This window comes from Triplophysa rosa, linkage group LG15 (assembly GCF_024868665.1).
Source record: "Triplophysa rosa linkage group LG15, Trosa_1v2, whole genome shotgun sequence".
NCBI lineage: Eukaryota > Metazoa > Chordata > Actinopteri > Cypriniformes > Nemacheilidae > Triplophysa > Triplophysa rosa.
The window spans coordinates 22,217,675-22,242,051 of record NC_079904.1 but is presented as its reverse complement, the minus strand read 5'-3'; the positions used below and the strand labels follow the sequence as shown (position 1 = coordinate 22,242,051).

General features: G+C 40.3%; 1 protein-coding gene across 2 annotated transcripts in view; it reads left to right on the top strand.

Annotated features, from left to right (window-relative positions):
• LOC130566215 (rho guanine nucleotide exchange factor TIAM2) overlaps nucleotides 1-24,377 on the top strand; it is a 38,331-nt gene that overhangs the window by 2,105 nt on the left and 11,849 nt on the right. For both annotated transcript variants that reach the window (XM_057353517.1, XM_057353516.1), the window contains exons 2-9: nucleotides 16,985-17,195; nucleotides 17,406-18,530; nucleotides 18,723-19,155; nucleotides 19,293-19,465; nucleotides 20,657-20,881; nucleotides 21,365-21,550; nucleotides 21,663-21,812; nucleotides 23,809-23,868. In XM_057353517.1, coding sequence (XP_057209500.1) covers nucleotides 17,412-18,530; nucleotides 18,723-19,155; nucleotides 19,293-19,465; nucleotides 20,657-20,881; nucleotides 21,365-21,550; nucleotides 21,663-21,812; nucleotides 23,809-23,868 — 2,346 coding nt within the window. In that variant the 5' untranslated portion in view covers nucleotides 16,985-17,195; nucleotides 17,406-17,411. The remainder of the gene's footprint in view (nucleotides 1-16,984; nucleotides 17,196-17,405; nucleotides 18,531-18,722; nucleotides 19,156-19,292; nucleotides 19,466-20,656; nucleotides 20,882-21,364; nucleotides 21,551-21,662; nucleotides 21,813-23,808; nucleotides 23,869-24,377) is intronic.

Here is a 24,377-nt window from a genome sequence, read left to right as displayed (position 1 = left end):
ATGGCCGATATAATGTAATAGTGTCTGACACTAGTATGTGGCTAATAAATAGATTTTTGGACTAATTCGTTTTCACACTGTTGGCTGTGCAGACTTTAAGTTAATTCTGGACAGAAGCCGTATGCTACTGCAGCCACTATACGGGGAATTTATTGTCGACAAGCTGTTAGATCGTCTTGATTGTAACAAATGAGCACTGTTGTTTGATTTCAATTGGGCGTGAAAGTCAGATATATGGCGGCGTGGCAACAGCATGCCAAGTTTATTCAGTGAAGCTAATGCACCTGATAATTATCGTTAGATTGAAAGCACATGTAGCTGCAGCGTAGCAACATGATTTCTAACGTTTCAGACATTGAATTCTGTCCAAGCATCTTTTGTGCTTGTAATGTATTTGCATGGCTGATCTAGTTTGTTTTCAAAGGGTTGAGGTTTTCAATGGAGTATCAACCACGTATGGTAATGATTATTACTGTGTAAGAAATTACCCTGCTAGTTTTGTTGGCTAGTCAAACCTGTCGTGATTAACAAAGACTCCTTAAAACCTCATCACTTATTATACATTAACATTTATGCATTTGGCAGGTGATTTTAAAGCAGCGTTGGTAACTTTACGAATCAAACCCACAACCTTTGTGTTGCTAACGCTATGACAATTGAGTTATAAAAATGCCGTTGGTGTTATACCGTATGTACTTTTCTAAAACAACAGTTTTCTTTAAAGAATATATTATATTGCAGTCTATAGTGGGATCTCTTGTTCATTTATATTATTGTGGCATTTATCTGAATTCTTTGAGCTGGAGTTCCTCCCTTCTGTTCCAATTCTGTGAGCCATTGTTAGCTCTCAATCGCAAAGGTCACTTTACAATGAACGCGAGGGCAGCGTGGGTTTATTGTCATTTACTTATTGATCGTGTAGCACACGCCTAGTTAGCCTTTGTTTGGTCAAATTAGGAAGATTGGTTTTTAAGATGATTTGTTGAAGGAGGAACCCTGATGATGCGAAAAACACCTTGAACACATTTTCGGGTCGACACCCTTGGTGGTTCTGGAACAACATTCCTTACAACCAATTAGATTTTAGGGTTAGACCTAGTACTAGGTTGGTTGCTTTTCATGTCAACATGAAATTAGTTAGTTTGGGGTTTAGGTAGGGCTGTTTAACATTTAATTGTGATTAATCGCATTCAGATTAAAAGTTTATTCATCACATTCAAAAATTTTTTTCCTTAAATATATACATGTATGCGTTTATAAATACAAAATGAATATGCACAGTGCACAGACATATCATTATAAACACAAACTTTTATTCTGGATGCGATTAATCGTGATTATTCTTGGAACAGCCCAAGGTTAATGTTATTGTTAGAATTTGTTTAGAAATTCTTTGATAGGATTGTTGTGTTGCTCGTGTCAACATTTTAGAAAAGATGTTCTTGACCCAGAACCATATTTGGGAAGAGCATCTTTATTAGGTTCCAATGACTTAAACATCATTAAGCAAGTAAAGTTGAATATCATGCTTTTATCTTTTGGATGGGAAGCTTTATTGAACAATCTCGTACCGATCTTTCTCTCCATCTCTCTTGAGTGACCCTAAGTGGCGAGCCGCAAAAAGCTTCACCCTTCCCCCGTTCCCTACTCATTATGAGTTTTGCATGGCAAGCACCAACCACATTTTTGACAGAAATCAAACTCAAATCTAGTTGTTGAATACATGCATTGATGTAAAGATACAAGGAGCAAGACATGTTGTTTTCCTGGAAGACACATCATTTGGAAACAAATCAGTATGATGTGTGGCTGTCTTTCCTGGCTCGGCTGAATTACCAGATGTCCATCAAATGAACATTTGAGAGTTTGCGGTGGCTGCCTTTTGTGTGGATTGTTTGCTGACCGAGCTAGCAAGCTGTTTGTGTTTGTTTTGCTTGGCAAAGGTAATTAGAGCTGTACTGTTTGACATTTATCAGTATCAGAGAGAAACAGAGGAGAGTCATTTCTAGAGAACATACAAAAAGGATCTGGCACTAGTTGCATGTTTCCAGCGCTAGTCATCGCGGGCTCTCGGCCCTGATCCAGCCGCTGAAGTGCCTTGATGATTTTGCGCTGTGGGATGGAAGAAGGAGCCTCTGTTCCCAGCTGTCTGAACTGCTGCCGTATGGAATTTTTAGCTGGATTTTCTCCCTAATTAACCTCCATTATCATGCGCTGAGACCCACTTTCTTTGTGATGAAGGCATGCGATAGGCATTGGCGCTTCTTGGGCTCTGTTGTTTTTCACCTCAAACCCGACATTGGGTCGCTTGTTGGGGCCCAGCAGAAGCGTGTAATTGCAGAAAGGCCACGGAGACGTTAGAGCGTTAGAGTAGGCGTGATTTTAGCCCAGTTCAACTTCAATTAGTCTCACTGCATGCCCTTGGACCAGTTCTGCCCAAATTTTATAGAGCCTGAACAGATAGGCTTTGCGCATAATGATCTTTTAAAAGTGATTTTGTTTTTGCAAATTTGTGATACATGTTGCATTTCATGAAATGTTTTAAAGCCACTTTGCTATTGCCATACAACTTAGGACAAGTTTTGACTTTTGTTGTCTGTGGACATAATCAACTTATTTAACGGGGAATAAAGATGGCTATGGATAGTTAAATAAATGCAAGGGAGACGAAACCTATCAGAATATAATATGCAAATAGATTGAATAAATTGAATATGCAAACATATGTGCTGTCATTGCTGAAGCTTGAGTGTCCATGTCTGTTCTCTTAGAAAAGGTTATCATTCATAGTTGGCTTTTATTGTGATATAAGTAACATCAAACCATCAAAAGTTGTCCATTAAACCAACAAAAGTTGTTCTTGTATCTCATTGCAACAGGACTTTGGAAAAGTAGTTTTTAGAATGTACATAACACTACAGAGCCAAACCAAAGCTGCATTTACAGCGAGCCCGAGATCTGAGCTCTCCTCATTCAGCACCAGCGAGAAACTGAATCCAACACCAGCACGTGCTGCCTCTCAGCTGAACACCCACAGTTTGGAAACCAAAAAGCCATTGAGCATCCAGACAGGATCTGAAGTGGAAAGTCAACATATGGTGGAAGGGAACTCACCTCGATCCAAATCAAACAAGGTCGACATTGTCCTTGGCAAAACCAGACCCCCTTTTCGATTTTTTCAGCTGAATTTGCTGAGTCGGGGGTCTGGGAAGAATCCAGTCTAAGCATCGAAAGGAATGGTGCAAATGGGACAGAAAACAAGATTAGAGTTAGATTAGTCAATAACTGACTTTATTTAACTCACCAGCTAACACAGTGTTTGTTCATCTTTATGTGAAAAGTTAAAATCTGTACGTTTCTTTCAGCTTGATCTCAAAGGATTTTGAAACTATTTTACAAGATGGCTAATTCGTATGAATTCGTACTATGTGAATAGTACAAAAACATAAGACTCTAACGCCCCTGGTGCAAAAGCAAATTGTACTAAAACATACGCAATACGCATAAGATTGTAGTAATTCATAAGAATTAACCACTTCGTAAAATAGTTACGAATTCCTGTGAGATTGCGTTTTTTCGTTGACCACCAAAGACGTGAGGCAGCTGTTCTTTTCCATACAATAAATGTGGAAGGTTTGACATAATGGTTTGATATGACATGTGGTTAAGTAAATAATGACGGAATTGTACGTTTTGGGTGAATATTTCTTTTTTTGTAGGTTTCATCATATAACATATGGATTTTAAACTAGCCAGTTATGGTCAAAACAGTGTGTATGTCTGTCTCCAATGCCGATACCACTTTCAGAAAATGGTGAATTTTCGTGATATAGCACATGGTTATGAGGAGAGCTGGTTACCCATGGCTGTAATTTTGGGAGCCGTTGGTCTGTGTGTCTAGGCGTCCGTTTGGGTTAGGGGGGCACCGAGCGGTTCGGGGGCTTGCTGTGGTCACACCACACTGGAAACTGAAAGACCTCATCACAACAGCCACTCTGCTATTTAATAGTAGTAAATGTGATCTTATCAACATCCCGCTTCTGTGTTAATAAAGGATCTCGGGAAAGCCACACGCCAGTGCGTCGTCTGAGCACCGTTCATTATCAAGTGATCTCAGAGTTGCCGTAACCTCGCTGAGATAAGCATTGCTGCTCAAAGAAACACTTTCGATTCCAACTGGAGAAAAGCAGCAGCTCCTTTGCTTTCTCTGCTTTTGCTAATAGGCAAGAGTTGTTTTTGTTCTCAGCATGCTTCAACCCTCTGGCGAAAAACGATAACGTTTTCCCATCACTATTACGGTAAACACAGAGAGCTAAATAGAACTGTTTTTAAGATAGGCTCCTCATGACATCATCTGCTTGTCCCAGGCCGTCCCGCTGAATAATGATCGGCCTTCAGCTGCAGCTGCATTTAATTACACGTGCATGTGTTTCCTGCACACTTCGTTTCAGTTCCCAAGACACAAAATCTTTATTTTTTCCATCATCCAGACAACATTTTTTTTTGCAGTTTTGTACAGTTATGTTTGCTGGACGTGCAGGGTGCCGAATTACGGAGTGGTACTGGGGTGGAGTATGGTAAGACTCAAATCCCTTTTAGGGGAAGCCATAATAAAAGGTTTAATTGAAAGAAAAACAATTGTTATTGGTCACATTACATAATGACCCTTTTCAGTGTTTTTAAACACTGTTTTAGCATTTCAGTTCAGTGAGGGAATAACTAACCACTATGGGCTGCGTTATTATATTTTCATTATACTTTGATCTTGTGGGATTGTTTACATTTAGTCTTTACAATAATGTGCACTGATATATCGTGCACGATAACACATGCATTGAATTATGCAAGACAAAGCTCAAAGGAATGTTTTATGAATACTAGATTTCTCAAAGATATAATTCTTTAAGTAAGGGTCTGAGTTCAGCAGTAGGGTTGTCACGGTACCATAAACATGTCTTACGATACTATACCAGCTAAAGTATCTCGATACCAAGTAGTATCACGATGCTGTGCCATATAATTCAAATCTATACAAAAAACACAGATTTAGATTAAACATTTTGTATTTACTATAGTAAACTGTATTATACTTTGCACTAGAATATGTTGTTGTATTAACTGTAGTAATTGGATAAATTGTAGCAAATACATTTACATTTAGTCATTTGTAAATACTATAAATACTTTAGTATACTTAAATGTTTACTATGATAAGACTCAAAAACACTAGTATCTATGAGTTTTACTAGTTTACTGTAGTAAATACTAAAGTACACTAGATCATTTTTCACGTAGGAACTAATTCAAATGTTGGACAAATTGAATTGATAAAGCAGTCTTTATAAAGGGAAATATTAGGCTTACTTTAAATGCAGAACTAAAACGGCCAGTAGGTGGCGTCAATTTTCCACTGAGTTAGTGAATCATTTAACCAACTCGTTCAAATCGCCAATTTGAATCATTAACTCGTCAGAAACATTCAAAACACACATTCATTTTGGAGATGAACACCGCAAAAAGGCAGATTAAGTGTTCAAATAAATATAAATGCGCATATGCAACATTAACTACGGTACTACGATACTACCGTTTAAAAAATAGAGAGGCATCGCAGGTATTTTGAAGCTTTAGCATCGCGATGCTACCGTAGCACCGGTACACCGTGCAACCCTAATCAGAAGTCTGTGCGTCTGGACTCTGTGGCTTTGCTGGATATTCCAGTTGAGGGTTTGAGTCTTAGGAACGGTTAACTGGAAACTCTAAAATCCTGTAAAATTAAGGATTTAATGTGAATAGAAAAGATATTCTTTCCCCACCAAGACTTTCTTCTATGTGCCTCTATATACCAAAATTCACTTTACCCCTTTTGATTGCTCGAGTGGTGAAGTAAATGCAAATATTTGTAAAAATCGAGTAATGGTTGCCTACGCAAATTCCTGGGGCCTCATGTGTAAAACTCGCCGCAGATTTAATCCTAAAAGTGTACGTACGCACAAAAGATAGGTTTTCAGTTTTCAGATTTATAGAAGCATTAAAAAACAAAAATCCGCATAACGCATAAAATCCCTTTGTTAAACCCAGTCAGAGAAAGATGTTTAAATGTGCATCTCCACCCTGTCTCCTCCCCTAAATCACCATAGAGTTTACATTGCATAGTTTTACTATGCATAACCTCATCTGGATATAATTTCCATGCATAATCCAATCCACATGACACAATGTTTAACACCGTCAAAGGTACAAGAAATTACGAAAATATGACATATAGATTAGCATATAAATGCCATTTGTGCCATACATATTACATTACTAAAAAATCATCCAGTATCATTGTTATGTTTTAGAATAAATATACCAAAATATCCATAAAACTGTTTAATAGTTTCTCATTATTTTCCACTGGCCAAATAGTATTTCAATTATTTTAAAAATACTAATCAAGTTAGATTTATCCAGTTTTGCTGATAAAGTGAACATCTTTTAGCTATTTTAGTGAAAACAGATATATTGCGATGTAACCTACAATCGTCTGACTCGGCGTATTTTAAAAAGGAAACGTGCAACTCTTACCGTTCTCTGTAAGTTGTATCCTTCAAATACAGTGGTATTTTTCATAATGTTATGGAAAGGCCCCTAATATTCCTGGGCCTACTATTGTGTGGTTTCTAGTTGCTTACTGGCCCAACTCAAACGTGATTTTAATGGCATTCTGGTTTTGAAACATAGCTCAAATCCTTCTTTTAATATAAATCCCTGAGAAGCAATTCTTGTACTTACGTTTGCTTTTGCGAAAAACCAACAAGTGATTAAGATGTTTAAATGTATTCTCTTCTGGCTTTGTCTATGACTTCTGGCTAGATTTGATCTCCAATAATATTTTCCGTTCTGTCCAGTGCTCATTCTGTGTTGTGTAAGAGAAACGCCTCTTTCAATTCCCGGTGGTGAGATCAGATTTTTGGTGTAGACAGGAACCACAATCTGCAGCCCGGTTATGTAACAGTAAAGGTTCTTGTGAGTTTGTTTACATGTTCCTTTCAGCCCAGAGAAGTTTCTTTAGCAGCTGAGAATGACAGAATGTGAAAACAATTTCAGCATAACGTCGTTTCATGACCTTCAGTTGGGTGTGACTGACAGAGACTGACGAGGTGCACTGCATTCAAATTGTATATTGAGAAGATGATAAAACAAAGAGACTGGACCAGTGGACCAGATTAAGGATACATTTTTCTTTTTTCTGCTGAAAAGATTAGGTAAAACCAGGATGAATTTTAGGCAGGTTTAAACTGGTTCATGTTAGCTTGGTGCTGGTCTTTTTCACAGCAGGGGTCTCATTTATAAAACTGTAGATTTCACCCTTAAAGTGTGCGCACGCACAAAAGTTTTCAGATTTATAAACCATGCGTACGCCAGAACCTGCACATAATTCCCTTTATTAATCCCAGTCAGGGGAAGACTGTGCCTCGTGTATCTCGACCCAATCTCCTCCCCGATGTAAGCATATATGCATACAACCCGGCATCGGTGTCGCCACTTCCCCTTGTCTCCAGAATGTGCGTACCGTACGCATGGGTCAGAGTTTGCTTACATTCTCCTGTCAAGTTTGATTTTAATAGATCACAACCTTTGCGTGGATAGTGGTGTACACACGTTTACAGCCCCGTTTTGTGCATACGGGCAATTCCGTGAAAATGTCAACCTTACCACGAAAAAAATAAGTTTTTACCAGCGGTTTTTACTATGGTAACAGCACAGATTTTAACATTTGGTGGTTCAAATACCCATGTGAGATCTCTCTTCAAATTTGTAAAGCATTTGTTTTATTTTTAGTGCATGATTTTTCATAGTCAGGTAAGTGCCATTTTCAGGATTGTCACATCCATAACACTACATATTCCTCATAAATGGACACATGAAAATGAATATAAAGTAACTATATCATGTTCTATAAAGAGGCATCCCTTCTCCATTCATTGGGTATTATTGCTTCAGGATTGTGCATTTTATTTTATAGAAATCCTACAAAGTTTATCGTCTCCCAAAAACCGCGTCCTTTTTTTGTCACATCCATAACGCATGTTTATTTCCCATTTTTTAAAGGTACATTTTTTTCATAGACTGACATTTTTTATGTTTAGACTCTATCAACAAGGGTTCAGTAAAATATAAACAGATGGTTCAATATAATCGTAACAAATTCATTCTCTGAGCATTTTTATGTCACGTCCATAACGCTGGAATTGCCCATACCCAACGTGAGGCCCAAGGTGATTTGAACATCCTGGGGCCTCATTTTTAAAATGTTGCGTAGAAATTTTGATTTTATGATCATTTCTCAAAGTGCGTAAGTGTGATTCTTTTCCACACCCAAGACCGTTTTATAAATATGAACATTCCCATTGATTTTTGCGTATACACACTCTGCAATCAAATCCGTGTGTACGCACGCTTTATAAATGAGGCCCCTGATCTCACGGGAATTCGTAACTATTTTACGAGGTAGCAAATTCGTTTGGATACAAAAACGTACAATTACTATTAAAAAAGCAATACTGAAGCCCCACCCCTAACCCCGCCCCTAAACCTAATGTCACTGTCTTGAGAGCAAATTGTACTTAAATGTACGATTGAGATCGTATAAACTGATACGAATTAGCCAAAATTTGCCACCTCGTAAAATAGCTACGTTTTTGCCGTGAGATTGTGTTGGATTTGAAATCACAAAATTTGTTCCATAAGTTGTGCTTTAAAACTTTAGATATTGCGTTTTAAGGAATACACAAAACATTTGGTTGTTGGTTGTTAGATGACCATCACTAAGAACAAGTGTAAAATGAATGTGAAGGGAAAATTGCAGCAACCCGGTTCCCATGCATGTTGGACCCAAACTGCCTGACAGGAACAGACATGGATGGGTGGACTACTTTCACTGTGTTTTATTTAAAACAAAGATGGCTTGTGATTGGTCAGTGGCCTGTTGAAAGGAAACGGCTCAAGAGCAGTAAAGGAAGGCAAAAGGAAATAACTTTTCTTTGTGAATATGTGTGAGAGAGAATTAAGATCTCTTATCTGTGTAGAGAATAAGCATATCAGTGGAATTATACTGTACATTGTACTAGGGGTGTAACGATACACTCAGCTCACGATTCGGTACATATCTCGATGCTCAGTTCACGATACGATATACATCACAATATTTTGCCCAAAATTGAAACATGAAACTTAAATTCAAATAACATTTATTTTCAAAATATTAACAATTTCAGTAACTTCTTTGTTGCACATACAACTTAATAAAGAAACATTTTAAGGATTAACTGAACCTTCTGTATTGCAGGTTTGTCACTGACAAAATGTGCAATTTAACATGAAATTAGAATTAAGATCAGTGTCAATTTTGACAGCAAAATTTGATTTAGTTTTAGTCATAGTCTTTTGACTAAAATATAATTTAGATTTAGTCATATTTTAGTCATCCGAATCATTTTACTTTTAGTCTAGTTTTAGTCGATGAAATCTACATTATATTTAGTCTACTAAAATCTAACTGGTTTAACTAATTTAATTGGTGTAATTAAATGTTCCATACAAAGATTCAACTGTTTTGTCATAATTTACTTTACCTTAGAATTAAATTAAACAAGGTCTTTACTTTTATTTTTCAGAAAAGTTCAGTAACTACTGGATATGCATTGTTGTAACACAGAGAATATTAGACCATGAACAACATGTACTAGTTCATTCAATCTCATTTTGACTCAATTGACTCGTTCGTCCGGTTAAGGGCGTATTCATTCAGTACATTCAACCAATGAAATGCTTTGACAGAGCTCAGACTCAAACGCCATTGGCTCACGTATCTTTGAAGCTGCACTGTCTTTGCTTGAGACAGAGAATTATCTTTCAAAAAGACATTTTACATAAACTGTATTACATTTCTTCTGTCATGCAAATGACATACTTCAATCTTTAGCATGTCATTCAGTCTTTTAATGTACAGTACGACTCACTTCATCACTTCTCTAATCGGTACAGGACAGCGCTGGTTTCTTTTGGCCAGAGGTGTAAAGAGTACCTGAAACCGTACTTGAGTAAAAGTACAGATACCTTGCAGTGAAAATTACGCCATTACAAGTTACAAGTCACGAATTCCAAAACGACTTGAGTAAAAATCTTAGGTGGCTTTCACACTTGAAGTTTAGTTCAGAAAGGGGCACGGTTCGCATGAAAAATCGCTAATGTGAAAGCTGTCAGGTGAACCTGGGTCCACACCTGGCTACCGAACCCGAGACTACCTGAAGGAGCTGGTCTGAGTTCAGTTGCTCTCGAACTGTGGCGCGGTTAGCATGAATATGAAAGCAACACGGACCCGGGTGCTCACTTGATGAGGAAGTAAAGTGACCTGCGCATGCGTTTAAGCCGATTACGATGTATTTCCTTCAATAAAACACATGATAGTGTCGATGATTTACCTTGGAATCAAGCATCGTATTTCTGCGTTGCGAGTGGAATCAGCAGCAGGTCAATGGTAATCCACAGTTTCCTCAAAATAGTCTGTTTGCAAGCAGCAGAAAGCAGTCTGCATGCAACACGCATAAAGTAAACCCAAATGTCAAAAACTGTGCTGTGCATAATAGCACCAAATTAATAAAAACACAATATATTGATCCGTGTTCTGTTTTCTGACATGTGTCGTGCACATTTTTGATGACGTAAGATGAACACAAACGCACCAGGGTTGGACAGAATCAAGTTGAGTGTGAAACCAAACCAACGCTGCTGGGGGCGCCGGGAACAATCGCATTCAAGTTTGGATCGCAGCAAATGAGCCCAATCTTAAAACGGCCTTAGAGTATCTGGTTTTAACAGTACTTGAGTATTTTACTCATACTGAATGTAGGCTCAAAGCAGCACTAGTCCTCAACACTTAAAAGACATGTCAATGGCAAAACAAGAAACAGTTGATTTGTGAGGAGAAAAAACTGAACACCTCAAAATTGCAACAAATCAAGGTCGACACCATAGCCTATACGTCTATTACAAACACCCAATTCTCAGTTAAGCTCAAGTGCTCATAAGGAAACCAATATCCTTCAAAAAGCTATCTTCAGTAAAATGGATAAATTACAAAAGTAAAAACCTTATCGCCGGCTGCAGTCATGTCCTCTTCCCACATAAAACACCAGCGATGTCAACTACCTGATAATGCACCCGCATTCGCATAATGAAGCCTTGTTGACAAGTTAAGATATAGTACCTTCAATGCCCTGTAAATGGAAATATTGAAATAAACTGCTGCAGAAAAAGTTAAGTGCAATGCAAAATGTAACATTTAATTGCATTAGTCATTACAAATGTAGTGGAGTAAAGAGTACATCAACTTAAAAAAAAATGTAGTCAAGTAGAAAGTAAAAGTTGCTAATATCTTTAATACTCAGTACAACTACAAAGTAGCCAAAAAGATACTTAAGTATAGTAACTAATTACATTTACTCCAATAATTTACACCACTGCTTTTGGCTTACTTTATGTTGCATTTAAAGTTATGCAGCAACTCACCCTAGCGGATAAATGAACATTGGCATGTAAAAACGTTTGTGTTTGCCTTAGTGATGAGTTTCGGGGTGACTCACAAGCCATCACGCTCAAGTTTGCTGTGTTTTCCCGGTGATTGTGAAGGAAAATAAGACGCTTTGTAAATCACGTAAAGACACAGATTGTGTCTTGTGCTTCCCCTTCTCACAGAGACTTCTCTCTACCACATATGTGAGATAAGCACACGTGACGCGCTGGGGCAGAGTAGATAGCATCTTGACCGCTTAACGAATAGATTAAACATCATATCGTAAAATATCCCCATCTCTCTACGATGCGCATCCGCATCGTAACATTTTTGCATCGCAAAATATCGTACTAAGAAGAATCGATACACCCCTACATTGTACATAAAACTGTCATGGGCTGTGTGACATGATATATCTGCAAAACAGAGTTTGAAAGGAATTATTATGTTAAAAGGTTTAGTTAATCGCAATAACACACTATATGATGTATGTCTTGAAACACGGGATTCTGTAAACGAAAAACAGAAGACACGTTTGAAACATATTGTTATCAGGTATAAATGGCAACAGTGAGTCAGGTAACTATATGACCACTTTTGATCAGATCAGATCAAGACAGAAGATGCCAAGTGTAAATGAAGCCTTGGACTTGTACTGTGCAACAAATAATTCAATCAAATTATAAATTCCTTGATGAAGGTTTAGATTTTTCCCACTCCTCAAGTCTGTATACGCATACACATTTAAAGCAAAACACTTTCAAGAAAGTCTCTGTAGCAAAGTTCAATGTAGGGAAGGAAGGAGGCGGGAACCGGCGAACATTCATAAAACTTTAATTCAAAAATAAATAAACAATAAACAGCAAATAACAGGCCGGCAGCCACCTCACGGTCGACTGCCGGCCACACGAACACATAAACAAACTTAATCTATTTCCGGGCCCGGTCCTCTCTCGTCGGCAGTCCCGTCGCTCGTCCTCTTATGCTCCCTAGCTCCCCGTGAGGCATGCGGGACCGGTGCGCGTACAGCTGATACTCATTATCACTCACGCCACCGGCCCCTTCGACAGCATGTCCCTCCTTCCTCCCGGGTTTCGGCACCAATGTAGCAAAGTTCAATGTAGGGAAGGAAGGAGGCGGGAACCGGCGAACATTCATAAAACTTTCATTCAAAAATAAATAAACAATAAACAGCAAATAACAGGCCGGCAGCCACCTCACGGTCGACTGCCGGCCACACGAACACATAAACAAACTTAATCTATTTCCGGGCCCGGTCCTCTCTCGTCGGCAGTCCCGTCGCTCGTCCTCTTATGCTCCCTAGCTCCCCGTGAGCCATGCGGGACCGGTGCGCGTACAGCTGATACTCATTATCACTCACGCCACCGGCCCCGCCTTCCTGCCCCACGACTCTCGTCCCGCCTTCCTCGCTAGAGTCTCATTTGAAGCAGTGTTGATTTTGTGTGTGCAGATGCTTATGTGTTTTAGGTATTGGGTTGCTGTGTTTACTTTGGCTTTGCTGTAACCGCAGCATCCTGCTCATTAGCGGTCGGCAACGGCTGATGGTGTCAGGTGCTGAAACAGAGCAGTGGTCAAATGTTAGTCCTTCTCCAGGGTAAAGCAAACAGATCTAGTGATGCTGTGTCACGTGAAGGTCGAATTTTGAAACCCAGACACATGGATATATGATGTCATGCAAACATGCACCCTCTGAGTAGTGCAAATATATTGCACATAATCTGCATCTAATAAACATTTTGGGGTTTATTTGAAAGAAGCAATATTTACTGTTCATCTCCAGACTTTGGAAGCTTTGGAAATTTCTCCAATTGTCTTTCTCCATTCAAGTAGATAGAAATTGTACTTGCAGTAGACTGGAGACAAAAACAGACAAAAGAGTAAAAATAGTTGCCTCAGGGCCATGCAAGATGAGGGGTGTACTCGCTTAAAAAGGACTTTGACATCATCCACAGACCTTAGCACAGAAAAAACAGAGGTGGACAGTACTCTTAAGAACATTTATAATGGAAAACATTTATGAAGGACTATATTTCATTAATGCATGTTGATTTTTTCCCCATGTAATACTTGTATTGTAAAAATTGTATATAAAAGTATTTTTGGTCAAAATGTTATTTTATAGCATTAAAGAAAAAAACATGTCAAATGTATTTATGGAATGTAGTGGTGTAAAAAGTATGACATGTGTTTTATAATGTACTAGTGAAGTCAATTTTTTACAAAGTATAAACACAGAAAAAGTACAGATGTACTTGAGTAAAGTAAAAATACTTATTATCCAACTCCGGATAAAAATAAAGCAGAACTCCTCACACGCATGTAGTTTGATGGTTGTGAGTAATGAATGGTCACGACTCACGACAGAGCAGAAGAACAGCGGATGCAGATGGAAGAGCACACCCATACCAGCGCTGACTCTTTTTCTGCCCACAGGCAGCAGCCTATGAGACCGTCTCCCTTGACAGCTCTGGTCCAGCCTGCTTTGCTGTGTTTTATCCAGGCACTAGTGCAGTTTCCCATGAGAAATGGTCTAACGCATACAGACGTTATCCTCTATCTGACCCGGACTTCCTGTGAGCCAACTCACAGCAGTGCTTTCCTTCCTCTACGGACTGTTCTGTGACGCAGACAACAGCTTTCCTGTCAGGAAAAGCCATAAGCCTGCAACACGTACTTATTCACCACTTGTGAATTCTATTTTCTTTTATTTTGCTTCTACATTGTTGAAAAATAATTATTTTGTCAAGATATAAGTCCCCATCAAAACAAAATTGCTTGTAGTCCATTTTTGTGAGCTGTTAGGTCATCTATATACTGGTGCATGCATGCATAATAAAATGCACGGTTTTACTTGCATTGGCAATCTTTAGGTGACCACCCAACCACATTTTAGGCCAAAAAAGCGGCATTTCCGCATTTGGCAGATGATTTTATGCAAAGTTTAAGGTATTATGTTGCATACTTATATTCATAGATTAAAGTAAACAAACTGAGGAATCTGCCATCCTCACATTTTGTCAGGATTAACATAAATTGACACAAAATATTTTCTTGGAAATTATCCATTTGGCACACCGTTGTATGTTGTTAGCATTAATGGTGCAATATTTTTCAAGCACAGCGTCTGACAGCGCGTAGACCTTGGCCCGTCAACGATTATTGTCGATGTGTTGACAAAACAGCTGCCAAAGCAAATGGAAAAGCCATTTCCTGTATTGCCTAGTGTTGCATGAGCCGATACCCCAATATTCCAGAAAAATCTGCTGGGAATCTAACAAAGTGTGTTTGTGTCATGTGATCAAGGGCAACTCCCCACTTCCTGCCTGCTGCTTTGATCCAACCCATTATTTTTTATCAGACGATCACACCCTTTAATCAACACCTGGATTTAACAAAAGTCTCTCTCTCTCCTTCTCTCAGGGCTATGTGTTGTCATTGGTGTGGTAATTTGTCTTAAAAGTGGTGTGCTGGTAGTTAAGGCATGCTGGGTCAAACAAGAGGCTCAGTCATGTCGGTCTTCCAGGCGGCCAGCTGCCTCCGCCGCCCAAAACGGCTCCTCCCAAAACCATCCTTTAAAAAATACATTCTTTTATAATGCCTTCATTCTTTGAGCCTGGCAGACATAATCACTGTTAAATCAATGTTTTCTGGGTGTTATATTTGTGTGTGTGCATGCGTGTATTAGGCTGCCAAACTCCCTTATTGGTTTGATTTAGCTAACAGGAAACTTTCTCAGAACTAACGTTCTGTCTAAGTTCTCTCAATGTTTGCTCACAAAGAAAAAAAAATATATTGACGTTACAGTAATAATAAAAAAACATTTTCTATTTTATTTTATGTCATGATATGTCGTTGCAAAATGTTATTATAATGTTATAAAAATGTAAAAACGTTTTTAGTGGAACATAAAAAAATTCAGAATTTTTTTTTTAGAACTAAATGGTAATGTTAACAAAGCGTTATTAGAACATTTTTGTCAGCTTGGGAGAATGACAAGAAACCAAAGCCTTCAAAATTAAACCCGCATAGGCTAACAGTTTTGCTACAAAATATTTAGTGCTTTTAAATCCATTGCATCTATCCATCTTTTTTCATCAAACCCTATCTGAGTATGTGGAAAATGGTCATCAAGCTGCATAGACTCCAACTTACGCCAGCATATTAAGCGTTAAAGTGAGTTGTAATGCAAACTTTTGTGTTCCAAAGAATTAAGACATTTGACATTTTTTTAAGAATAGGTAGTAATAGTGATGTTTGCTGTAGTGTAGCGCCACAGATTAAAAGTCTGAAAGTCTGTGATGCTCAGTGTCAAGAGCAGATGGAAATACCTATGCATAACAATACACACACACTGCCGTGCATCCTTCAACAAGTGCCTTTGACTCATCACATGGCCCATCTTGTTGCGTTCTAGTTAAGTTTGGCACTGCGTGCTCTTATGTTTCGTACGGGCTGAGTGAATTGCGCAGGTCGGGGGTGACTGATCTCACTCTGTGGGGCAGCAGATGGCCAGTGTGACACAAAGAAAGATGCACAATGTGAGCGATTGCCATTCAGATCATCTTTTCTGAATGGGCCGTCACACAAATCCCACAATGCCCTGGTTCAGCCCCTTGCGGCCCGGCGTCTGGAACGAACAAAACTTATTGGCTGCTTCGATGTTCCGGCTCTTACAAAGCCACAGTGTTTGAAGCATAACGTCACACCGCCTGCTGGTACTTATCATAATGAAGCATCCACCCGTCTCCCTGCTGCATCTCAAAGTCGCTGTCCCTCGCTTCATTGACGCGTTGCCATGTGAATGAAAGTTGTCTCGGCGGCATTCAGTGCTCACTCCAGGGTTAAAGGTCACGGATGAGTTTTGTAGTCAACCCCCAACAGATGTAAAAATGAACTTAAAACGTATTTTTTAACGTGTGAATGCTACTAGATAGCCCCCAAGCCTTTAATAAAGTTTACAGGATATGAGAATTCCCAAGCAGCCAGGAGAATCCTTGTCCCGCTACTAATGAAATTCTGCTCATTATCTCAAAATCTCTTCATGAAAAGGCTTCACGACCAAACAATTTTACAGTACCACAAACATAGTCAGAGGATTTCACGTACAGTCCAAACACGTTGCTCCGAGGGATCGACTTACTAAATCATTATGGCTCCGACCATATAAAACGAAGGAAAATTGTGAGGAATTTCCTAGCCTGAAAATAAACAGTGGGGTTGTATGAAGTCTGCCCTTGTAATGCCTTGCAGTGCTACGTCATGGAATGTGGCAGCGGTACAGAAGCGTGAGGCTTGTTTAAGTTTGGGGGTGGGAGTGGGACTTCCCACTGCAGACTGCGCTCCACACAAGAGCTGGCTGTGTGTTCCTGACACATGCTCCTCCCTTCCTCTGTTTCTCCGCAGATGAGCGATGGAGATCGAGAGCAACAGCTGTGTTAGAGAGACATTGAAAGAAGGAGGGTCTCAGTGAGGGTCAGATGCTGCACCGGGCCGGAGCGGAGAGTAGTCGGCCGTAGAGAAGAGAAGGAAAAGAGGACGTTCACAGCGAGAGAACGCGTCAGAAAGGAATATGACGGAATAGCTTTGTCTGCTCTGAGAACTGCCTTTACAACAGGTCACTTAATATTACATTTGTCCTAAATGTGTGCGTCAACAGATGTTTTAGGAATGGAAATACTATAGAATTCTTTCAAAGATGGATACCATAGTAACCACAGTAAATGGATACCATGTTTTATGCAATTTGGTGGTAATATTTGATAGATTAAACTGATATATTGATTGATAGATGCGTAAATTGTTTTATTGTCTTTTTTCCTTACAGATCAGAATGGGCAACACAGATAGTCAGTACAGTAGTTTCATCATCCCAGGTAAGGGCAAGTCCGGCTCATTGAAGCTGCACCCGCATAAAGATGACGTCCTCTCCCCGCACACTTGGTGGAGGAACTCTAAGAGCACCCCTGGATACAAAGCCAAAAATGGTGTTTCATCACACAAGAACAGTCAACCCTACATTTCCCGCCATTATGACTGCATCAAAGGGGGAGCTGATGACAAAATACTCACCAAAAGCCACCGGGACTACGACAACTTTTTATTCCAGGGAAATGGTTTCTTTGTAGGGTACACACAGCAGACTGGAGGGTGCAGTCTTCAGGCTCCGATAAGGAGAATGAGCTCTGATCTACCTGATAGTAAAAGCAGCCCCAAAGTACTTTTCAGAGAGGATGGGAGTCTGAGAGTGGAGTTTACTAAGGCCCGACGGGAGCTGAACGGTGAGCTGGGTGGTCGTCCCAGTGGACCTGTTGATGTTACCCAGCGGGCCAGTAACGGGAGCTCTCTCAGCTCTGAGGAATCATGGTATGACTCACCTTGGGGTAATGGGACGGAGCTTTGCGACAACGTCTTTACCAGCAACCAGCCTTCAGACAACAGCAGCGGTTATACCACACTATCATCCACACGTACGGTTGATTTTGGATCTTACAATGGCTTTGCTGCAGAACAGCCTGAGAACCATATTGGTGGACTCACCTGCCGAACCACAGGCAGTCAGTATGCAAGCAGCGACTGCAATAGTAACGAATACAACACCTACCGCGCTGAAGAGGACAGTGGCATTGGGGATTCAGTCCTTCTGCATTTAGAACAGAATGGGTTGTCTGACCTCTACACGAATCCTAACATGACCGTGCCGTTCCCTACTGCCGGCATTCCAACCACAGATCGTCTCCAGGACACTCGTCAATTTCAAGCCTCACTGACCTCTTCTCTGGATGTGAGTTCCCGAGAGGACACTCAGGAAGTCCAGCATTACACCTCCCTTACATTGCCCTGCAGAAAATCGATTCCTGACGGGAACACGAGGAAGGACTTGCTCAAGAGTCGCATCCGCCGCCTCAGCGATTGGACGGGAAGTTTGAGTAGGAAAAAGCCAAGATTGCAGGTGAGAAAATAATAGTGTGACTTGACCACTGCAGACCTTCCTGCTTAACTGCTATCGGTTATTATTACGCAGATGTCATCATAGATATCATACTCAATAGAAAAGTCAGTAACTGCTGTATTGTTGAGCATATTGTGAACGTCTGTACAACATTGTCTCAATCATGTTACCACTTGCCCTCTTTAACTTCAGGAACCAAGCACTCTGAACTTTTCCGATGTTTTCAACGGTGAAGCCGTGGAATCCAGACCATTTTGGAACCCCATGTCCTCCCAGGCACAGCTAGAGTGCTCGGGGTCCTTAACAGGACCACTTGGGCAGCAGAACCAGGGCGCTGCTCTGAGGCAGAACATCTATGATAACTTCATGCAGGGGCTGGAGACGGGCAGCAGCAGTGGAACAGCCGATGTGCTACAGGTCTGGGAGGGTGAGGGGGAGCAAGGGGAGAGCAGCAGCGGCTCAATGGGCTCTTTGGAGCAAATGGACTTCCTGTTTGAGAAGGAGCAGGGAGTTGTGCGGAGGGCTGGCTGGTTGGGTTTCAAGCCCCTCATTACCCTCCACAAGGACCGTAAACTGGAGCTGGTAGCGCGACGCAAGTGGAGGCAGTATTGGGTCACACTCAAAGGTAAGACGTTTTGATAGGCCTTTTTTCAGAGAATGTTGAAAATGTGTTTAAAGTTGTTTGTAGTTCAAAATGTTCAGTATCTTTATTTCAAAATATTGTGTGTTTTTTAAGCTCTAATTGCTTTTTGTCTCCTGCAGGGTGTACGCTTTTGTTAGGCGAGTCCAATGGAAAGACGTCTCCAGAACTGGAATGTTCACCACGTTATGCGGTTCTGGCTGAAGACAGTATTGTGCAGGCAGTCCCTGAGCATCCCAAGAAAGAGAATGTCTTCTGCCTCAGTAACGCCTATGGAGATGTATATCTTTTCCAGGTGTGTGATCCTTTTCATATAACAGTACTGCAGGCATTTGGTAGTATCCTTAGGGACATGCGTTTTTTGTTGTGGTCGATTTAGATTTTCATACATAAAATGGGGTCATTTTCACGAAACCATTGAAATGGCAGTAATGATTTTAAATTTTTTTAACCAAAAAATGTTCTCAATAAAGATATTTGTGTTCTCTAACTTGGACAAAGAATAATTTAAACAAAAGAATAAATTATTTTTGTATTTACATTTATGCTAAATAATGTATCTCATAATGGGATGCATCGAGCTATGTCTGAGTGCTTGATGTGTTATAATTTAACCAGAGTAAAATAAACAAATATTCTACAAAATAATTGGATGTCCTACAGGTTTACAGATTTGGTCTCTTTCTCTAGTTAAAAGTTTCATATTCTCTCATTATACTTTGTACATCACAATATTGATAATCATTACTGATACAGGTAGTTTTTTCACATCTATAAAAACACGATGAACAAAAGCTTGGCTTCACTTTTTTTAGCAAAACATGCTACGGTATTGACATTTTTATGGTAGTTACGGTAATGAGATGTCAGACCATGGTTTTAATCCCTAAAAAGGAAATTTGTAGAGGCAAGTTTTTTTTTTTAAAGATCATGTTTAACATTTTGGAAACCAAGATTTTGTGAGATTCACCGGCATCACATATGCTGGTATTTTGTGACGCATAGAAGAGAAAACTGTGTTCACTTTAAGTGCATGCTCTTCATGCGGTCAGTGTTGAGTTCAGAAAGGCCAGCTATGCTTTATATTATAACTGTTGTTCCTCTGACTCAGAATAACGGTTTGTGGTAAGACAGCTACTCCTGTCCAGACATTTTCTTTCAGAGTCACGTTTAAAAAAGCGTGTCCTCACATGTGCCTCGGAGAGTTTGTGTAACTTTTTCCAGCTTTGATGCCGGAATAATGTTTTTATAGAATGTGTTTTCATAATGTTGTGTGGTAATATATTCCACTTACACTGTCTTTGGAGTTCTTTGGAGCTTTTTCTCAATGGACTCAATGGTTTATATGCTGTTTGCGCTGCTTACCTGCCCAAGTCCTCATCTTGGCCAGTCTTAACAACTTATGGTTTAGCTGTTACTAGACTGTACACTTAACGTCAATTAGCAAAGCACACGCAGCGGTTCATGACCCACCTCTCATCCGCAGGCTGCAAACCAAACAGACCTGGAGAACTGGGTGACGGCCATCCACTCGGCCAGCGCGTCACATTTAGCCAAGCGTCAGGGGAAGGAAGACACCGTGCGTCTCCTGGAGAATGAGAGCAGAGCCCTGCTGCAGAAGATCGACATGGACGGCAAAATGAAGAAGATGGCTGAGCTGCAGATGTCCGTCATCAGCGACCAGAAGAACAGAAAGGCTATTGAGAGCCAGGTGAGGTCAAAACGGACGTGTTTGTGTGTGGATGCTTACGTGTTTTTAAAGATTAAAGGACATACTGAGCCATTCAGATGAGTGCTTTACTAAATTGGGCAATTAGATGAATGATGTCAATTTTGAACGGAGCCAGGAAACAGAGGCTCAGAGTAAACTTGCATCCGAATGGGTACCTGCACACATGGCCTGCTAAGATCAACAGTACTCGCGTTATTAAAACTGTATTCGGTAACTTATTTGGTTTAAAAAAAAAAAAAAAATCAGTGTTAGAAACGTCGTCTTCAATTCGCAACTTTAAGATTATAATAAAGATCGGTAGTTGAGCTTTTGTTTTATTTTTGCATCATTGGACTTCAACCCTGTTACAGACAGTGTTGTGCTTCTTGACCTCCACCACTCTGAAATGCTTTTCATTTTTCTATGTTTCTGCATTTCCTTTTGTATTTAAAAAATGTCATTTATATCATGTGTGGTCCACAGATCCTGCAATGGGAACAGAACCTGGAAAAGTTCAATCTCGAGCTCTACCGCATGCGCTGTTACCTGGCTAGTCTACAGGGCACTGAGCTTCCCAACCCAAAAGGCCTGCTGGCCACCTCCGGGCGGCCGTCTAAAATGGTGCTGGGACGTCTGGGAATCTTCTCTGTCTCGTCTTTCCACGCGCTGGTACGGAACAGTCACATGCTTTCTCATTAAAACCCGGTCTACCAGAAAAAGGTCATTAGACACCATTGATATTCTGAGAAATATTAAGGAGTATGAGCGTGTGTTTGTGCAGATATGCACTCGTGATGAGGCGACCCTGAGGAGACGCTCTCGCTCTCAGCCTCGAGCGATGAGGAACAAACGCGGACTCCTGTTTTCTTCACAGAAGGGATTGGACAGTCTGACCAAGCGCAACCGTGAAAAGAGACAGTCCCTGTCACAGGTAAGACTGACTGTAAGATTTGTCTACATACTATATTTCTGTTTATCTAATACTGTCAGCATATAGGTAAGAAGTAAAATTGACACCTTTTGTCACCTAGACCTTTTGGTTGAGCGAATGTCAAAGTGGCTATATGTCATAACAATTATACACTTTTTTAGTACCACCAAACAATTAAAGTTTTGTCGTAGAGATGCATCGATACCGATAGGTTTCTCCACCGATACAGATGGCCGAATATTCAGAGTGATATCTGTCTTCGATTCTGAAGATGAAATTAAAATTTCTTAACTTTCTGAATGTTATTAATTCACATAATGACCTCTTTTGATTGACAGGATATATCGGCCCCCGATCATCAGCTGTTTTTAAACTGTCGGCCACTAGCGTGAAAACTTGCTTTTATCGACCGATACCGATTAGCGGCCGATATATCGGTGCATCTCTATTTTGTAGCGTTGTAAAACAGGCAGGGTTGCATTTTTTCACTTCGTCACCTGAACAAACAGTTTTCTTTAGGGCCAACGGGCTCAGTACTTTCCTTTGGCCACATTGTGTGTGAAGGCTCCTGAATAAGAAATTATGGACCTAAAAATGGACCCAAGAGGGGGTCTTTTTATAATTTGATAAGTAAATTCAATGTAAAACGAGGCACTTTTGCTTTAACAAAACCTTTAGGCTTTTATACATTTGGAGAAGCGTGATGTTAGATTGAGAGTCTGTTGCTCGTAGGCAGGTGGGGAACCGAGCGCTTTACGACACAAGCCTGTTTTACTCGTTCACCCTCACAACAACATGTTAATGCTGCTCACAGGTGTCAGGGTGGGAAACACTTTCACAGTCCCCCCGATAAAACAAACAACCGCCGACACGCTCATCAAAGCTTTCTCTAGAGGTCAAATGGCAGGAAAACACACAGTGGCCCTGTTCCTTTCACCCGTCAGAATGTCCAGGGGCTGTTTTCGAAATACTCTCAGTTCTTGTATTTTGTCCCGGATCAGCATTCCTCCTCTGTGCGTGAGCTCCACATTCACCATTGTGTAGCCCATCGTACATGAGATCAGAGGCGATGGCTCAGGGGTTCCAGCCTCATAATGATCCGGCCTTAAATGGACCTAATCTGCTGAAAACAGCCTGTAATAGCGCATGCTACCAAAGACGGGAATTACCATAAACTGCATGTGGTTGATTGTTGCAAGCTGCGAGCTCTCTGAGAGGAGAGACAGCTGGCGATGTGAGAGCGTGAGGTTCTCCCAAGCGCATATGTACCATCTCGAGCTGCAAAACGGGAAGCGTCAGGCAAACCGATGAATACCTCAGCAGTTGAACTGCTACTGTTGTATGGGAATTGCACGTTGTAAAAAGAAATATTTTTATTTCAAATTTTAAGGGAGAATCATTTACGGTTGTGTCGTCCCAGAATGCATTGCAACACGAAAAACATTCTTTCAAGATGACGGATGGAGAAATGCAGATTATAAATATATTCCATTCAGCCCTGGAAAGAATCAATATGAATGATTTCACCAAACGTTGGTGCGTATTCTGCATTTATTTCGCTTATTGGAGAATTTACCCCAACATTTTTTTGCCCATATTTGACCCATATATTTTGGGTTTATGTAGAATACATCCATATGACAACCATGTGCATGTAGGGAAAGCAGTCGTGTTCAACAGATAAGGGAGGACGTATGGGCGTCATGCTGTGTCTCCCACCCCGACCTGATGATTAAACCCCATCCATCTGTCTCCTCTTATAGATCTATAATTTCACCCAGACCTCTTATTATTTCCTAGCAAACCTCACGGTTATTTCTGGTGAGATCTACAATCAGAATAGTATCAAAGCCGGCGCCTCGTATGGACGGTCTCTAATTAAAACGAAGATAGAAACATGCTGCTTTTTTAAGCCTTGATGCCGTTCTGTGTATCTACTAATGTGTACTGGATGTTTCCCTCTCTCTCTCTCTCTCTCTCTCGCTCTGTGATGCAGATATTTGAGGGATGTTCTTCTGGATCAGTTGGTCATCCATACAGGCAAAGCAGCTCTGAGGTAACCAAAATAAAGTTTTTGTCCAAATGACGTGATGTCTGTTGTTGTTGTGCAGGCACGATAGCTCCGCCCACTCCATTTGTCTACATGAAACATGGTATATGTTTAGAGCCTGTCAAAACTTTTCTCGCAGGAAACGCTGTTGTTGTATATTTGCAGCTGCTTTTTGTTGACAAAAAGTATTCACACCTCAAACTTTCTCTTGGGTTTGTTCTGTCACCCTGGGGTCAAACCCGGGTGTCAGCAGTACTGAGATGGATCTCTGGGACACTTATCCTGTGAAGGGGGGCACGTTCCCCTTTTACTGCATTCAACTCACACAGCTGTCACAACAAACAGCTAATCTGTAGACATTACGCCAGTGGTTCTCAAACTTTTTCGTTGTAAGGCCCCCTTTGTGTTAAGTGCATCGCTTTGCGTCCCCCCATATAAAGACGTATAATCTTAAACTTAGAATTTTAATTAAACCAAAAACATTCAGTTATACAATGCTAAAACCTCAATTATTT